This window comes from Elaeis guineensis, chromosome 5 (genome assembly GCF_000442705.2).
Source record: "Elaeis guineensis isolate ETL-2024a chromosome 5, EG11, whole genome shotgun sequence".
NCBI lineage: Eukaryota > Viridiplantae > Streptophyta > Magnoliopsida > Arecales > Arecaceae > Elaeis > Elaeis guineensis.
This window is the reverse complement of record NC_025997.2, coordinates 7890724-7907828: the sequence shown is the minus strand read 5'-3', so window position 1 is coordinate 7907828 and position 17105 is coordinate 7890724. Positions and strand designations below refer to the sequence as shown.

The 17105-nt window shown below is 41.2% G+C and overlaps 1 protein-coding gene across 3 annotated transcripts in view; it reads left to right on the top strand.

Moving 5' to 3' along the window:
• The window catches only part of LOC105044771 (E3 ubiquitin-protein ligase listerin), a 28784-nt gene extending 16244 nt beyond the window's left edge, over nt 1-12540 (top strand). For 2 of the 3 annotated variants that reach the window (XM_029264485.2, XM_073257310.1), the window contains 7 exons: nt 608-1101; nt 2142-2949; nt 4729-5446; nt 5536-6623; nt 6709-7164; nt 9226-9456; nt 11796-12476. In XM_029264485.2, coding sequence (XP_029120318.1) covers nt 608-1101; nt 2142-2949; nt 4729-5446; nt 5536-6623; nt 6709-7164; nt 9226-9456; nt 11796-12023 — 4023 coding nt within the window. In that variant the 3' untranslated portion in view covers nt 12024-12476. Of the gene's footprint in view, nt 1-607; nt 1102-2141; nt 2950-4728; nt 5447-5535; nt 6624-6708; nt 7165-9225; nt 9457-11795 lie in introns of all 3 variants that reach the window. The other variant, XM_010922777.4, reaches the window with a different exon arrangement.
• The last annotated feature ends 4565 nt before the right edge of the window (nt 12541-17105 follow it).

Genomic DNA, 17105 nt, shown 5'->3' with positions numbered 1-17105 from the left:
TCTAAGATCGAATTATAAAAAGAAAAAAAAGATGTGCTGCACAAAAAATGAAAAACTTAATGCAAGACTCAAGCTGAAATGGGATTTCTCTTTTCTTTTTAGGATTTCAGCTTTTCTTTTCTTCCACTATGAGTGTGGGACCGTGAGAACATGAGGAACAAACTTAATTGTAGAAAGGCACTTAATTGAGTATCAGATGAAGAAAAAAATGTTCATTCTATCAGATACTAATAGAGAATCATTCTTGCTTGTAATGTTGTGAAGTGCATTATATCTATTGTAGGTGATTGATTATTCAATTTGTACATCTGAGGAAATGGGTGATGTTAAACTTTTTAATGAACTTATTGTTGTAAATTTATAATTTATTTATTTCCCAAGCCATAGCTGCATCAGGAATTAAATTTAGTTAATCGGTTGTTTTTCTATTTGTGCATTACGTACTTGTTGCTTCGAGTGTAGTTAATCTAAATATATTTTTGTCGCATTACATGATGCTATATCCTTTGTGGAACTATAAATCATGTGTCTAGCAGCCATGAAGTTGCTGTATTTACCCATCATAGACAAATGTAATGGATGTTGGTTTAACGCTTCTTAACTGCAGGACTCCCCAGATGTTGTCAGTCTTTTGTCTGTATTAGTTGAAATATTTGGACCTGTAACAATATTCTCATACGGTGGTCAAACAACTGATGAACGTGATGTTGAGTCAAAAATGAAGGATTTTCTACAAATGTTCAATGATGATTTTATTCCTTGGTGTTTTCATGGTTATAGTCATTCCAGCAATTCAAAACTTGATTTATTGATTGCTTTAGTTCAAGATGAATGTTTCTGCGAACAATGGTGTTCGATCCTTACCTATGCTACAAAACTTGAAGATTTTTCTGTATCTGAGTCCTCAGACAATTTCAATCATATCGAATTGTTGGCAATTCTCATTGAGAAGGTGAGACAAAGAATCAGTAGCAAGAAGCTGGGACATTTGCAGAAAAATGGCTCTCTCCCAGAAAACTGGCGGCACAACCTGTTAGATTCAGTAGCAACTTTTGTTGCCTGTCATTCTGTTTCAGAAGTTGGCCATGCAAAATTTCTACGGTAATACATTGTATACAATAGCTGCTGACTTCTACAACAAAAATTGTAGGAAATCTCCTTCATAATGCATTGGTAATTTAGGTTTCTTTGCTCATGCTAGGAAATATTTCATGGACTATTCTCCATTAGCTAGAAAATCCAGTAGTTTGGACTTGGTTTTTTGAGCATGCTAAACCATGCTGGATATTTTGACAATTGAGTATGCCTCATCCTGCACCTTTTGTCCAGCAACTGTGGTAGAAAGATTATTGATGTTCTTGATGAATTTCTACAGGAAAAGTGTTTCTCTAGCAAATTGTGTTGATAATTTAGAGAATGCTTACCAACTGACACATTAAGCATCTGCAATTTGAACACCTTTAATTGAAACTTCAACTTCCAGCAAGAAGTCAATGAAGAGTTGAGATCCAGTTGTTACAATACCACTGACATTTGAATTTAAACCTGTTTTAAATTATTCTGTCTAGGGCATCAGGTACATACTCGTAATATCTAAAGTGAGGGAATAAGATAATTAAAGCATTCTAGAGTCTAGACAAGGAATGCTGGTTATGGTTATGGCTTTTATTTTTCCGCTCATTCACATGTAGTATTCACGGATTGGTTTTATGACCCTTAGGTCCCTTACTCTAGTTTTTTTCCTCACTGCAGACTGTTGAGAGAGAAGGCATGTTTAATTTTCATGACTGACAAGAAAAATTGGATGGGAAAATGATAGTCATGTGGAATTCCTCAATTTAATATACTGCTCCACATGAGTTGCCACCTTGTAACAGCTACACTTATCTTTATTAGACTTTGCTTGTTACTGGGTGATCAAATGACCAATTTAGTAAAATATATGTTCAGCTGACAGAAACAAGTCACCTTGATTTTTTTCATTCTGTAGTTTGTACCAAGGAATTGCATGATTGATAACAGCATCCAGTTTTCTATGATGATATAATGTTCATTCCTTCTAGCACTTGAACTATTGTTTGTTCTTATGTGATGCAGTTCCTGTTCATATTTCTACTTCATGTGATTGTATCTTTCTGCAGTGCTGTACTTGGAGGTGCAATTGAAGATGATCAGATCTGCTTTCTTTCTAAAGAAGCACAAACGATAATATTCAAGGGAATTTTGAAAAATCTGTCATTGATCCTTAGTACATCGCCTTTTCACTGGGCAAAGTTTTCATGCTCTTTGTTGCTGTCTGATGGATCCATGGACTTCTCACATATACAGGAACCATCTTCCATTATCCAGTTTGAGAGAGCTCGATTTGCTTTTGAAGTTCTCGAGGGTAGCATATTTTGCTTGAAGCTACTTGATGAGGATTGCACTTTGATTTCTTCCATTTTGGCAGCTTTATTCATCATTGACTGGGAATGTAGTATGACATCACATTTAGGTGATGATAGTTCAGAAAGTTGTAAACATGATGCCGATGCCAAGACATCTGTATCAGCATCCAGAGATGTGGTAAATAATAACTCAGAAGAGCAGGCTAGTGCTAAGTTGGCTCTTGGAAGCAGTATGCATGCTTTTCGCCGTAAGATAAGTACCTCTTTCTGGAGAAGCCTCAGCTCAAGCATCACATCAAGGTTGGGAAACATTTTAGTTCAGACCATAAAATGTGCTGTATTTGAAACAACTGATTTAAGTGTAAATTCAGTGTCTGCTTTGTGCTCTGAATGGTTTTTGAGTATGTTGGAAGTCATCTGTCATGGTCATACAGAGTTGCAAATGTTGTTGGACCAGATGTTATCTGAGAGCAGATCCTGGCCCTTGTGGGTTGCTCCTCTTTTCCACGATGGAACTAGGACGGCCGACATGCAAGTCAAGACAGTTGATATGAGCACTAATGTAAGAATCCCTAATTTTATTTTCAGCTTTATCATCATTATCATCATTGTTATTGTTATTATTACTACAAGTCTACAACTATTATCATTGCTATTGCCATCATCATCATGTTATGTTATCACATCATTTGCCTAATATTCTGGATTTCATAATAAATACTTAAAATACATCATGTTTTTTGTTAGTGCTGTTCAACTTCAGATTATTAATTTTTAGCTGAAAGAATGTTTGTTTTATGGTGAATATTTTAGATTTTCATTTTGTTAAACTGAGTCAAATCAGAGTGAACCTTTTTTATCAGCTCACAACAACTTTCATAATGGAAAATAAATTGAAATTTTGATTCCCATGGAGTGTTTAGTGAACAACTGGTTGACGACATGTGGATTAAGTTAAACATAAAAGAAAACAACAACAACAACAGAAGAGGTGTCCTAGCTATGCTGGGAAAACTTTAGCTTAGTCGCACTTATCCAACTTTAGTTGAAAAGTTGCAACAGGTATCAAGTGTCAAGATGGATGTGAGACAAATATTCGAGAAACCCAAGATGCCAGCATGTCCATAGTCCATATTTTAGACCATACTTTATATATGTGTGTTTATGTATATATGGAAGTATATGTATAATGTTTAATAAGCTGGTTTATGTTTTCATAAAGTTTTTATGACATTTACTACATGATGATTATACTCTTTCTATCATTATTTGGTGGTATTTAATTTTCAATCTCTATTTAGTAACATGGACTGTCCAAGTTTCCTATGTGGTCCTCCATGTTAGGGGGCAGGGGAAAAAATTATACCTGTCCTAGTGACTTTTCGTTCTTTTACCTTATATCCCTCCCAACTCACCTTTCCTTGCTCAATTTCATAACAAAAACGCCCTTTAACTTTTTCTTATTTGTTCCATAGGAAATTTTCCTGATAAGCTAAAGACCTGAAAGCATTTTCTGGAAAGTGTATGTTGACACACCAAACACCTTGATGCCAATCAGAATTTTGTAGTATTGAAAAACTAAATCTAGCTACACATCCCATGATGAGCATCAATGACCAGTCGACAGTCTCCAAGGCATGTTCCTATAACAGCTGAATATAACCTGCCAATGAGAAACATGTATGAGACAGATTTCAATTGCTCATGGAAGATGGAAATGATGAAAGAGTTGTGAGCTTTTTGTGGTTATCTTAAATGGATCTTCATTTTCTTAATTGAACTTTGTTGAGGTTACAGACTTCATATATTATGCTTTCATTGTTGTCACACTGCGTGCGCTGTAATGAAGATACACCTTACAGAAGATACAATTATGACAAGTCAATTCATGTAGAAATTCTTTAGGTTTTGATTTTTTTTGTTTTTTTTTGGCTGTCAGAAGAGCACACTTTTAACTGCTGATGGCATTTTTCTTCCTTATTTTGGGATTTGGACGCTTATTCTGTATCAGCATATTTTTTTCTCCGATCATGTAAGCAGTGCTTTTCATTGCATTTGAGTGCATTCTTGCTTAGACGTAGCAATAGTTCTTGATAATGGGTTTCTAGGTATCATATTCACAATTGGTTCATGGCTACTGTTTTCTCTTAAATATCTGTTTATCCACCTTTTGATTATGCTTCTGCAAGAAAGCATCTATATACTTTTCTATGACCTGAGAAATATCATTACTCGATGGTCGATAGTTACTGCATTTTTAGTTTAGTGATTAGGGTCCACATCCACCTTTTAGTAAAGATACCTTGATGTTGACGCATTACATTTTTATGATAATTTGCAGGACCTGAGGCATCATCAATTTATTGCTTTTGTTGACAAGATTATTTCAAGTCTTGGAGTGGGCAAAGTGATTGCTGGTGTTCCGGAAATGCATATTTCTACAGCATCACCTACCAGTGAACTTGTTTCATGCTTTTCTTCTTGCTCGCGAGCATGGCTTGCAGCTGAGCTACTTTGCACATGGAACTGGAAAGCAGGCTGTGCTTCAGACTCATTCTTACCTTCTCTGAGCAAATATGCAGAAAGTGAAACATCCTCTTCTGTGATAAATGTAGTGTCTTCTGTAGTCAACATATTGCTTGATGGTGCTCTTGTGCACGGAGCTTTTAGCCAATGGATCTCATTTAATGCATGGACTGTTTCAGATGATGACATTGAGAATATTCAGGATCCCTTCCTGCGTGCCCTAATTTCCTTGCTATCAACACTATTCATCAAAGACAAAATTTGGGGAAAGAGTGAAGCTGATGTGTTCTTTGAACATGTATTAGGCAAACTTTTTATTACTACAACTGTAAATAGACCCTGTCTAAGAATTCTTCCTTTTGTTCTTGGTGTTATTATTCGGCCATTACTAGAGAGCTCTGAGTTTAATGAAGCTAAAAAAGATGTTTCACTGGTTACTGCAAGGGATGATTTAGTGAGTAAGAATATCTTGAGTTGGCTTGAGACAGCTCTATCATTCCCTTCTTTGGGCTCGGGGCAAACAGGACAGCAAGGTGAGCTCATCTTCTTTTCATTGTAGTTTAAATTAGATTATATACACTGTTGTCATGTATTAGTAAAATCCTTTTGCTTCCTGTTGCAGATCTGGAAGAATGGATTCAAGTTGTCATATCTTGTTATCCTTTAAGTGTAGTAGGAAGTATTGGAAAATTCAAAGTTGAGCTGCTGAGGGATATTGGCTATCCGGAGAGACACTTATTGTTGAGTTTGTTCCGAAGGCAGCGATGCTGCTATGATGCTTGTACAACTTCTAATCAGATGTCTTCTGCTGCATCATCCAATGAAGGTTCATTTACTTTGATGTTAGTACAGATGATTCAAGCAAAGCTAACAGCAGTTTCAGTTGGGTATTGTTGGCAGGAGTTTGATGAAGATGACTGGAACTTTGTGTTAGATAAATCACATAAATGGATTGAATCATCTGTTTGTCTAATGGAGGAAATAGCAGAGAATATAGATGATGCTGTAATAAACTGTCCAGCAACAGAGGACTTGGAACTAATAAAAAGGAAGCTTGAAATAGCAGTTCAGGCTTTAGATCCATTACAAATGCATATTTCCCATACTGCTGTGATTATATTATGTCTGCTCTTCCAGCTTGATGAACTCCATGTAGCAGATAATGTTGAAGTTTTGCAGTCAATAAGATTGGGGAAGTGGGCCTATATTAAAGATCGGACAGTGGCAAGTATTCTTCGGCTTTTTTTTGCAGCTGGTGTTGCTGAAGCCATTGCTAGTTCATGCGGTGGAGAGGCTTCATCAATTGTAGCCTCAAGTCGGCTTGCTTATTCACAATTTTGGGGGCTAGTTGCATCATTCGTTATCAATTCACCTGATCATGTTAAAAATGCAGCAGTGCAGTCCATGGAACTATGGGCTCTTAGCAAGGGCTCAGTTAGCTCGTTGTATGCAATTCTTTTTTCCTCCAGACCAATCTATTCTTTACAATTTGCTGCTTATAGTTTACTTTCTTCAGAACCTATAAGTCATCTGTCGCTTGTTAAAGAGGGTTGCCTGGATGGAAATGCAATTGCAAACCAAGAGTCTGACTTGTCGCATAGTGTTGAATCATCTGTGGAAGAGTCTTTCTGTCTGAGGGATGAGATCGCATGCGTGATCCAGAAACCAGCTGCTGAACTTTTTGAAATGGATTTAGTAGCACAAGACAGGGTAAAACATTTGATCTTTTGTTTTATACTTATCAGCATTTTCCTTCCTCCTTTGTCTTGATATACCAGCATTTTTCCATGTGCAGGTAAATGTCTTTCTTGCCTGGGCTCTATTGTTGTCTTATCTACATTCGCTGCCATCTTCTTCCACAGCAAGGGAAAGATTGATTCAGTATATACAAGACTCTGTTAGTTCAACAATAATAGATTGCATTTTCCAACATGTTCCTATGAAGTTGGGTGCAAGTAACGTAAAGAAAAAGGATGTTGAGCTTGCAGTTGAAACATCTAAGGCTGCAAATGCCGCTAAGCATGCCATAAGTACGTGCTCTTTATTTGTATATGTAGAGTCACTTTGGCCTGTTGGGACCGAGCGGATGGCTTCACTTTCTGGTGCAATATATGGAATGATTATTCGACTTCTACCTTCTTATGTGCGCAATTGGTTTACTAGCTTGCGTGACCGTTCTTTTTCATCTGCCGTTGAGTATTTCACAAAAGCATGGTGTAGTCCTCCACTTCTTTTAGACGAGTTATCTCAGGTACCTGGTCTTGACCAACAATTTGTTCTAAAGCAGACTAATATATTCTAAAAAATACTCTGTTTCAGCAACATGTAACAGACTTATTTCTTCTGCATTGAATGCATCCAATATTAACAAATGTTGATATGATTCTCAAAAGTTTGAATGGGATATGCAAAATGCTTAATGGTTATCTAGAGAGGAAAGTAAAAGGAAAAAAAAATATCTCCTAACTAAAAGTTTTTGCATGATGCAATTTTCCCCATGAAGAGACTATAAAAAAATCAAAGCCCTTATAACAGTGCTCTTATCTTACAAGTTTGAAAACTTGCAAGTGTTATATCTTAAGCATAAAGAATGTCAAGTAAGATCTAGAAATATGCTTTTAGCGAAGGGGAGCCCTAAAGGCATTGGATGGAACTGAAAAAACAGGTTATTATTAACTTATATTATAAAATCATTGACAATTGAGAAGCCCCACTTAATGAAAGAATTTTAGATGACTCAAGGATCACATATAGGGCAAATTGAGGGAAGGATGGCTTAGATGATTTGACATGTATAATGTAGACCATGAGTTGCACCAGTACGAATGAGTGATTTGATATCTCGACCCTAAATAGCACAGAACGGAGGAAAAGGATTCATGCTGCCAACCCCAACTAGTTGGGGAATAAGGCTTAGTTGAGTAGAGTTCAAGGTTCACATGTAATAAAATCTTGATTGTGGAAAAACCTCCTATGTTAAAATTGATAAAAGTGGGGCTGACTCCCTGATGTCATCCTGCTTTGTGAACTCGAAAGAGAGATGCTTATGATTGCCTTACCAGCAAGTCTTGGCTCTGATATTGGAGTTACTAAGTGTCATCTAGCATGAAATTCCAGCCAATCTGCATATTTTTCTCCAATCTTTAGGGAATGATTGAAATAGAAAAAGAAAATGGTGGAGAGGTCTTATTTTCTAAAAGCCTTCAGGGATGGGTTAGATGAGTGGCCAAAGTCCAACGTTTTTATAGAAACAGATTCTGTTAACTTTTGTAGGAGCTCTAGTGGAAGTTGCTTGTGCTCACTTATTAGAACAGATTGAGATCTGTTTGGCTGTTGTATTCCATTGCATATAGTTTGTGCAATTTATGTAGGCTGTTTCTTCCTTCTTACTGTGAGAGGTTTGGTCTAAATATTTTTTTTGTATCATTTTTCCTTCTTTTATGTATCATTTGGGGGAAGGGGCAGTTGATAATTTAGTGTCTTCTCTCCTTTTTTTTTTTTTTTTTTTTTTTTTGCTGTTCTTTAGTATGTAATCTTTGTTGGCTTGTAACAAAATTATATGTATTTTATCCTTTTTTCCAAAGAACTGTAAGCTCGTTATTTTATGTGACAGTTGTCTGATATATTAAAGGATATATGATGCATTTATTGTTGATTTAATGGAATCAAGGACCGAGACCTTTATTTTAAGCTATATATTTCCAGGAAACATCATCAATGTGAGACAGATATTCTTTAACATACTTAGGATAGACATAAAGCTATGTCTTTCTTAAGAACTCAAATATAGATCCTTGCAGCATATGTTTTCAAGGGCATCTTTCTAGCTAAGCTCACTTCGAAACTCTGCCAATAATATTGCAAACATCTTTCTCAACCATCAAAGCAAAACTAATATTCTGATTTGAATGTCAACCTGGCAGGCTAGCTCTTGTTTAGTATAATGAGATAAGGATGATGCTATCGTGTTTACCACTAAGTTCCTTTTCATGATGTATGTGTTTGTGGTTTTTGTACACTGGTACATCCTAAAACTAAATTGTAGATTAAGGACTGAAATTTAGTGGTGGATTTAAAAATTGTGAATTTATGGTATTCTTGTTTTGGAGACATAGGAATACACCATTTCTTGTGGACCTCTCTTTGTTTATCAACAGCAATTCTTGTAAATTAGAAGTTCAATGTGTTATCTAGAAAAATTTCTGAATGGCGCTGTAAAGGAATATTTATTCAAAAACTACATTGGTAGATGACTAACATGCTTTTCTAGAAATGTTTGAGCCTCATTAGTTTTAAATATTTATCCAAGCAGGTAAAAGAGACTGTTACTGCTGATGAGAACTTCTCAGTGAGTGTGAATAGAACAGCATATGAAATTATTGCTACCTATAAAAAGGAGGAGACAGGAATGGATCTTGTAATTTGCCTTCCCAGTTGTTACCCATTGCGTCCTGTGGATGTTGAGTGCACAAGAAGTCTGGGCATCAGTGAAGTGAAGCAACGAAAATGGTTGCTATCCCTAACGGCATTTGTTCGCAATCAGGTTATTTAATATCCATTTTTGTGCTTGTTTATGCATACTTCATGCTACTTAAAATGTAGTTCTAGCCATCGCTTTTCATTATCTATTATTTCCATTCATTAGGTGATGTGATGATCCTTTTTGACTCAAGGTGACAAGGATGGCAAAAAGTAAACAGATTCACGTACTTTTCTATGTGGCTTATGTGCTAGAGTTTTTTTTTTTTTTTCTAAGATTTTTTTTTTAAAAAAAAAAGAAGAAGAATTGGACCTTGATTTCCATGTGTGCGTACTCATTGGTTCATTTATATTCCTTGGTTGCCTTACTGTTTGCTTGTTCTTTGATTATGCAATTGTTAAAAAGCAGTTTGTTTGCTTACACTTTCCAAGGTCAGTTTTGGTGTCAACTGGCTGTGGCAGTTGGACATTAAACTATTCTTTGATCTGGGGGTCTCCTTTGGAGATGATCCTCTTATTTTATCAAGAGAACCTCTTGTAAGTTGTTTATATCTGCTAAATTATCAAAAAGAATGAAGGACTTCTTAGTACACAAACACTGGAGAAGTTAAAGCTTCATCATAAGGTTCCTGATGTGGCATCCATTAGAAAATTACAGTATGATAATGTTTTAGTACAACGTTGCCTCTTTTATGTTATTCCTGCCTTTTTCAAGTTTAGGAGTCATGTAATCTTATTGTATTGAGCGCACTATGTATTAAGAGTTAAGCTAGGCATAAGTTTTAGTGTCTAGACAACATTGCCTCTTATTTTAGTGCATTTAGTTGTGTTTGACAATTTAAAAAGCAGAAATGAGAAGGAACATGGTACATGTCATCAATTTTGCAGATATGCCGGTGTGCGAAATGATCATGGTTTTTGTAAGTTATAAGACAAATTAAACAGTACTAACCTGCCACCCACCCCTGCATGCCAGTAAAAACAGAAAAGAAAGAAGAAAAGAGGAAGGAAGAAAGAAAACAAAACATGGAGGAGAAAAAAGAAACAAGAAGGGGTTGCAGCTGCAGAGCTTGGAACAGCATCTGTCAAAATAATTTCTTCCCAATGCCTATGTAAACATGTTGGCCTGTTGAGCCCTCTACATATTATATGGTTTACTACATGTTTTATCCAATAAGGTGACTGGCAACCTCAACATATTTTGCAGGAGTTTCATTTCCTTCTAATTATTGTTCAATTTCAACTGGTCTTGGGATCTATGTTCAGTAGAGAAAGCAACCGCAAGAGTTGAAAATAGGGCTGCATATCTTTGGATATGTATAGATATTGCACTTATACATTGCTTATTGTCATGGCCAATTACCTCCAACATTTGATGTATTTTGATCTATAATCAACATGGAGAGCCTATCCAATCAGAATAAGAACCTTTAGTATGAAATGTTGTATTTGTCAAAAAAGTGTTGCAATTCCACCATGTCATCTTTTGTTTCTATTGAAGTGGTTCCTAGATGGCTTTATGCTTTGCCAATCAAAGTTTTAAATCTCGTGGGATGGGGCTATCTCGACTTTTCCATGGAACGGGATGCGCTACTGTCGTGGCATCCCGATACTTGGGATAGAGGATAGCTCAAGACATCCTGATCAAGATGTTGGGACGCTAGTGGGATGGTCCTGTCTCAACACATGAAATTATACTCTCATCCCATTATCCTGTGGGACATCCTGCTAGGATCTGAATCCTTGTTGCCAACAACTAAAATCTAGCATTCAGAATTTATAAACTTCTTTGGCCTTGTTTTGGCAACTTCAAGGTTATTCTTTTCCCATTCTTCTGAGATATGTGGAATTTGTGAAGATCTCCAAGCTGTATGGATTCCACAAATTAGATGCATGTCTTGCTGACATAGATGTTTTCTAAAAGATGCATTTGCACTTAATAACTGATCATGACAGTCAAAATAAAATGGTAGCTGCATCGGATGCGCTAAAACTGTATACATAGTCATGAAATGACTTTTGCCCCTATACCAGCTATTCATCATCTCAGTGAATTATTATGTTGATGTTGGGTTGCCATTCCACTTAGTTGAAGTACTGCTTTTAGCTTTAATGTTGTATTTTCATTCATGTGGTTGTAATTGTTATTGTTGTGATTGTGGTTGTGGTTGTTGTTCCTATTGTCAAGGCACTTTTTCTGTTGGTTTAATAGTTATCCATCTTGTACTCTTGTAACGCTTTTTATTAATTGCTGTTATGGTCAGTAAATTCTTATGTCCCTTGAATCTTTTCTTGTATTCATGCTTATAAATAAGGGGACATTTTTTTTCTGGTCTTTTGTCAAATATGTTAAATCAATTTCCGGGCAGACGAGTTTTTAAGTTGATTTCTTATTTTGTGCAGAATGGTGCGATAGCTGAGGCAATTCGCATCTGGAAGAGTAATTTTGACAAAGAGTTTGAAGGTGTTGAGGAATGCCCTATCTGTTACAGCATCATCCACACAACTAATCATAGTCTTCCCCGGCTGGCTTGCAAAACTTGTAAGCACAAGTTCCACTCTGCTTGCCTGTACAAGTGGTTCTCAACGTCTCACAAGTCGACATGCCCACTGTGTCAGACACCATTTTGATCTGTTATTTTTTATCTACTCGAAAACAATATTGGGACCATTAGCACAAGGTATTTAGATCTAAATCTCCAAGTATTGGGCAGAGCAGGAAGGAATTGTGGAGCTGCATCATGCTGCAGTAGACGACAAGAGTGTTTTGAATTTCAAAAGAATCGAAGTTTTTAAGCTCTAAAATATTGGAGATTTGTAGCGTGGCGGTACCTTGTTCCTTTAAGCAGACAAGCTGTAGGGATTGATCTGCTATCGACATGGGCATAATTCATATACCTGGTAACGAGTTATGTAAATTGTATTTGGTGAAAAATTGTCGTCTTAAATTGTAAATTATTAAATATCAGGAGGACTTGTAAGTTATTAAATATCAAAAAGAGGGAGAAGGATCGCCTCGGGGTACCTCAACTGATTCTAAATAGACATCTCATGCTTCTAGAATAGATTTTATCTGATGAATAACTTTATCGTCTTATTTTTTTCTGAAGAAGAAGAAAATGAATTTTGTACATTCTTTGGATATGCAGTTAAGGCTCTTTAAAATTGCTATGTTTTTTTCTCACTCGCAAGTAGTTGTTCTGCATCTTTTTCCACTGTAACTTACCGCCCTCTAGAAAATATGGCTCTCTGCGAGAGGGAAACGAAGGTGCATCATATGTTCTCCTTGATGTTTTATCTTATATGATTTGTTCGAACTAGTTGGGTGTCGATGGGGTAGAATTGTGTTTGTTTTGTGTTTACATTATGCGGGTCTCTAGAGCTAACTGCTGCTTTGTATTTAGCCAAAGTAGCCGACCATACGTTGAAAGCTAAAATACTTATGAGATGGTAATTTATGGCACCTTTTGGGAGATGGTGGAAGCCGCCCAGAGTATTTCAGAATAGCATGCCTGCCACGGATTGATCCATCTTGTGTTTCTCGCAAACCGGAGAGGATGCGGTGTTGGTCCTTGGCAGTGCCATGTAACTATGTAAGAAGCCGGCTGATCATATAGATGTTTGTTGTGAATCCCTGCCGATGGCACTGTTGTTTGGATATCGAAAGGGGACCACAAGAATTGGGCCTGGGCGAGTGGTGCCGCCGACAATGGAGGAGTCGACGAAGGTGCGGCCAATGTAGTAGGAGCGGATGAAGGCCTTCTGGAAAGGGATGTCGGAAGGCTCGGCGAAACCGAGGGCAGCGGAGAATCTGCAGTCAGGGATGAAGATGATGACATCTGCATTGGGTGCAGGGAACTAGGCGGCGAGTGTGGCACCAAAGGAGTAGCGGGACATGTGTACGGCGTGGCCGAAGACGACGGAGTTGGGGAAGGCGAAGTAGATGTGCCCAAGATGCAAGCTTTGCGGATCTTGGAACCCACCGAGCCTCCTCAACTTCGCCACCACAGCCGAGTGCCGACATTCTCCTCTTCGTCCATTCCCCTCCTCTTCTTCCTCCTTCACAATGTCCCCTTCCATTTCCACATCAGCAGAGTCATCTCTCTCCGTAACATGGTGGGTGAGACAAAATTTTCTGAGATTGGGATGGAAATCGAGAGAGAGAGGGTGGATGCTTGCCAAAACGTCGTGGAAAAGGATGAGATCTTGCCTGACAAGGTGGGCTAGGGGCATTTGCGGTTGTTATGGCCAATCCCCTCGTCGTCTGGTCATCGGGAACGAGCACCTGCAAGAGAAGTCCACACTGACCGGAAATGCCTTCGGCGGGAACCCTCTGACGGTTAAGTCAGAGAGGAGACTAGGCAATAGTAGAAAAGAAACAGGGACTCAGCGGGAGAGGGTGAGAAAGAGAGAGAGCTCAGGAGCTTCGAAAAATCTCCTCCAACACTGTTGCCTTCTCCATTTTATAGTAGAGCACGGCGTGGTCCCGTCATTAATGGCGCAGACAACCGGGGAGTTGTCAAATCGTCGGAGGCTGTCAAAGTTGCCGCGGGCTGACAAGTCGTCGTGGACTGTCAAATCACTGGGACTGATCTGTGTCCTTGGCAGGACAATGCCCCTAGGGCGGTCACATCGCATGTCCTTGTCAGGACAGCAGCCCATAGCAGTCGTACGGTGTTTGGGGGAGCTGATCGACCATACGTCGGCATTCGGCTGCGGGACGTGGGGTGAAGATCCGAGGACACCGTCGGCTGGTTTGGCGCATTGCGAGAGTCGGACGTCGGCTGCCACCCCCGCCCGACAGTGGGTCGGTAATCTGGGCTCCGTCGCTCGGTTAGTCGGGAACAGGATGGGTCTGCCCGATCGGCACACCTTCGGTCGGATAATGTCAGCGACTACTATCGGCAGTCGTTGGTCGGTGCGGTCGGTAGAGTCGGACATCGGTCGGACAGGCTTGAGGGTGAATCGACGTAAAAGGGGTTGGTCGGTATATCCCAATAGTTGCCCCCCCCCACTCCTGAGTCGGATGTCGTGCTGGCCAGCGTTCCCGCGTGGGCAACGATTTCGGACGAAAGGAGTGGATACCATCACATCATGCTCCGATTCTGGCGACCGTACCAATGATCGGTTCGGCGTCAGATGTCCCATTGGTGTCAGACGTCCCATTAGCGTCAGACGTCTCATTGGTGTCAGATGTCCCATTGGGGACAGGAACCGCCGTTTCCGCCGTCTCCTCGGGAACGCAAACCGCCGTCGGTTAGTAAATCCTGAGACGTGATTTTTTCACCATGTGGCAGGGGGCCATTGGGCCGAACCCATTCAGGCGGATGGAGGCGACGTGGCTCGATCTGGGGTAGGTACGTCGAATCATCGAACCGAGAGAAGGTCCAGATGCTGCCACGTATCAAAATCTGGGAGACCCTCATCGGGCGTGCTCTCATCCCGGCCGTCGAGGGGCACTATATATAGAGTCACATGTATCCAAAACTCCACTTTTCACAGCCCTGCTGCCAAGACTCTGGTCGAGTGGTCCCCTGGTTCCAAGTTCCAGGTAGCTGTGCTTGTCTCCTTCCTCGAGAAGCTTTCCTCAAAATTTTTGCCTCATATTTTTTGCTTCCTTCGCTTTCTTTGGACCTTCTTTTTTCTTCTTCTTCTTCTTCTTCTTCCGACCTTGGTTCTAGCATCATGGCCAGAACCTCTCCGCGAGGAAGTCAGTCGAGAAATCCGACCAACGACTCACGGTGACCCCGGAGGTGGAGGTTTCTTCACTTTCGGGGGCAAACATCGAACAGCTCAGGGAGCAATACAGTATCCCAGAGTAGTTTGAGCTCTTTGCCCCTGGGGCTGAGGGTAGGGTTAACAACCGGCCTTCAGGCCAGGTGGCCTTCTATGTCGAGGATCTTCGGACAGATCTTCGCTTTTTGATTTTGGAGTTCGTTCGAAACATCTTGGATTACTACGGGCTCTGTCCGGCGCAACTGGCGCCGAACTCAGTTCGGTTGGTAATCAATTTCACCTTGTTGTGTCGGCTTTTGCCGACCCATCCTTGTATTTCCCTCTTCCGGGCATTCTTTGTCCTCCGACCCCACCCGAAGGCCCGAGGGTGGTGGTTCTTCAACCTCCGGAAGGGTCTCTCGTTTATCACTGGTCTTCCATTGTCAATCCACGAATGGAAGAACCAATTTTTTTTTGCTTCTTCTCCGCTTCCTTGGAGGTTCCCTTCCCGCTGGGGGGACCCCCGAACTCAACCGAATGAGAACAGTCGGGTGGAGGACGGGGACTGAGAGGACTTCCACCGACTGAAGGATATCTCGGTGCTGAAGCAGAGGGAGCTCGTCACCGAGCAAGCTCTGTACGACGCCGGCCTAAGCTCGGTTCCTCGTTTAGGTACATCTCGGTCTGTCATTTTTTGTCTTTTTTCTCTATCATTGGACTGGTGCTGATCCTCTGTTAAAATTGCAGATATGCCGCCGAGGGTGAGGCTGACGGATGCCGACATTCGGCAATATGCGGTGAGGAAGAGGCCGGCTATCGGGGCCGGGCCCTCGCGGCCTCCTAAGAGGCCCCAGACAGCATCGCCGACCGACCCCGCAGTGACGGGAGCACAGCTGACTCCAAACGTGCATCAGGCCATGAGCCGGTTATTGCACTGTCGGTGCTGACGATGCCTCCCGAAGCATCATTCGAGGAACAGGCGGCCGAGGGAGCAGCCGAAGATGTGTCGGCTGCACAGCTCACAGAAGAGGTTCGGGCCGAAACACGCGAGCCCGAACGACCTGCGTCAGCGGCCGTCGTGGCTTCGGGAGGGACCCAGTGGAGCTCGAGCCTCCCATCTTTTCCTGACTTCAGGGCCTGGGCGGCCGAATGAGGGAAGGCTCAGATGGCGCCAGGTGATGACAAATGGTCGGCAGGCCGTGCCGCATCATCCGACGTCCAACTTCCCGAAGGAGCGTCGGCCCTGGCCAACCATGATTTGGCCAGGATATTATGTCAGGCAACCATTCTCCCGGCCGATCGGGAGATCATGAAGAATCGGTGGGTGTCCGACATGCTTTCTTCCTTCTACCCGACCATGATCCAGCTGAGCTTCTCTCCTTCACTTTTCATTCTCATCGTTGTCTTCTATCAGTTCGGTCTTCTGACGATCGGCCAGTTATTTGCAGCTGATCTACAATATGTCCGAGCTGGAGGTCGGGTATTGGAGGTTCGGTGATTTTTGGGCAGTCTGGAAGAATAGGGCCGAGGCCGAGAAGGCGACAGTGGTCGAGCAGCTGAAGCAGTCGGTCAACCGTGAGGCCCGACTTGAGGAGGAGATTTCCCGTCTTACCGATGTCCTGGCTGCTTCGGGGGTCGAACTACAGTCGGCTCGCAAGGAAGTCAAACGAAAGTCCTGTACCGCTCGCCGGCTGCGGTGCGAGTGGGATGGTTGCGTCGGTGAGCTCAAAGCCGAGCGTGAGCAACTCCGGGTGAGTCTGGGGAATCTCGCCAAGGCCGAGGAGAATTTGTCCACCGCTCAAGCCGATGCAGACATAGCGAGGGCAGAGACGGAGTCGGCGAGAGAGGCTCTAGGTCGGGCGGTGGAGGACTTCCACGGCTCCGACAAATATCGCGAGGAGCTCCTGGAGAGTGGCTTCGCTTCGTACCGAGTGGGGTACGAGGACGTCCGGGAGGCAGTCCGGGGCCTGTATCCGGAGCTTGATCTCAGCAACGTCG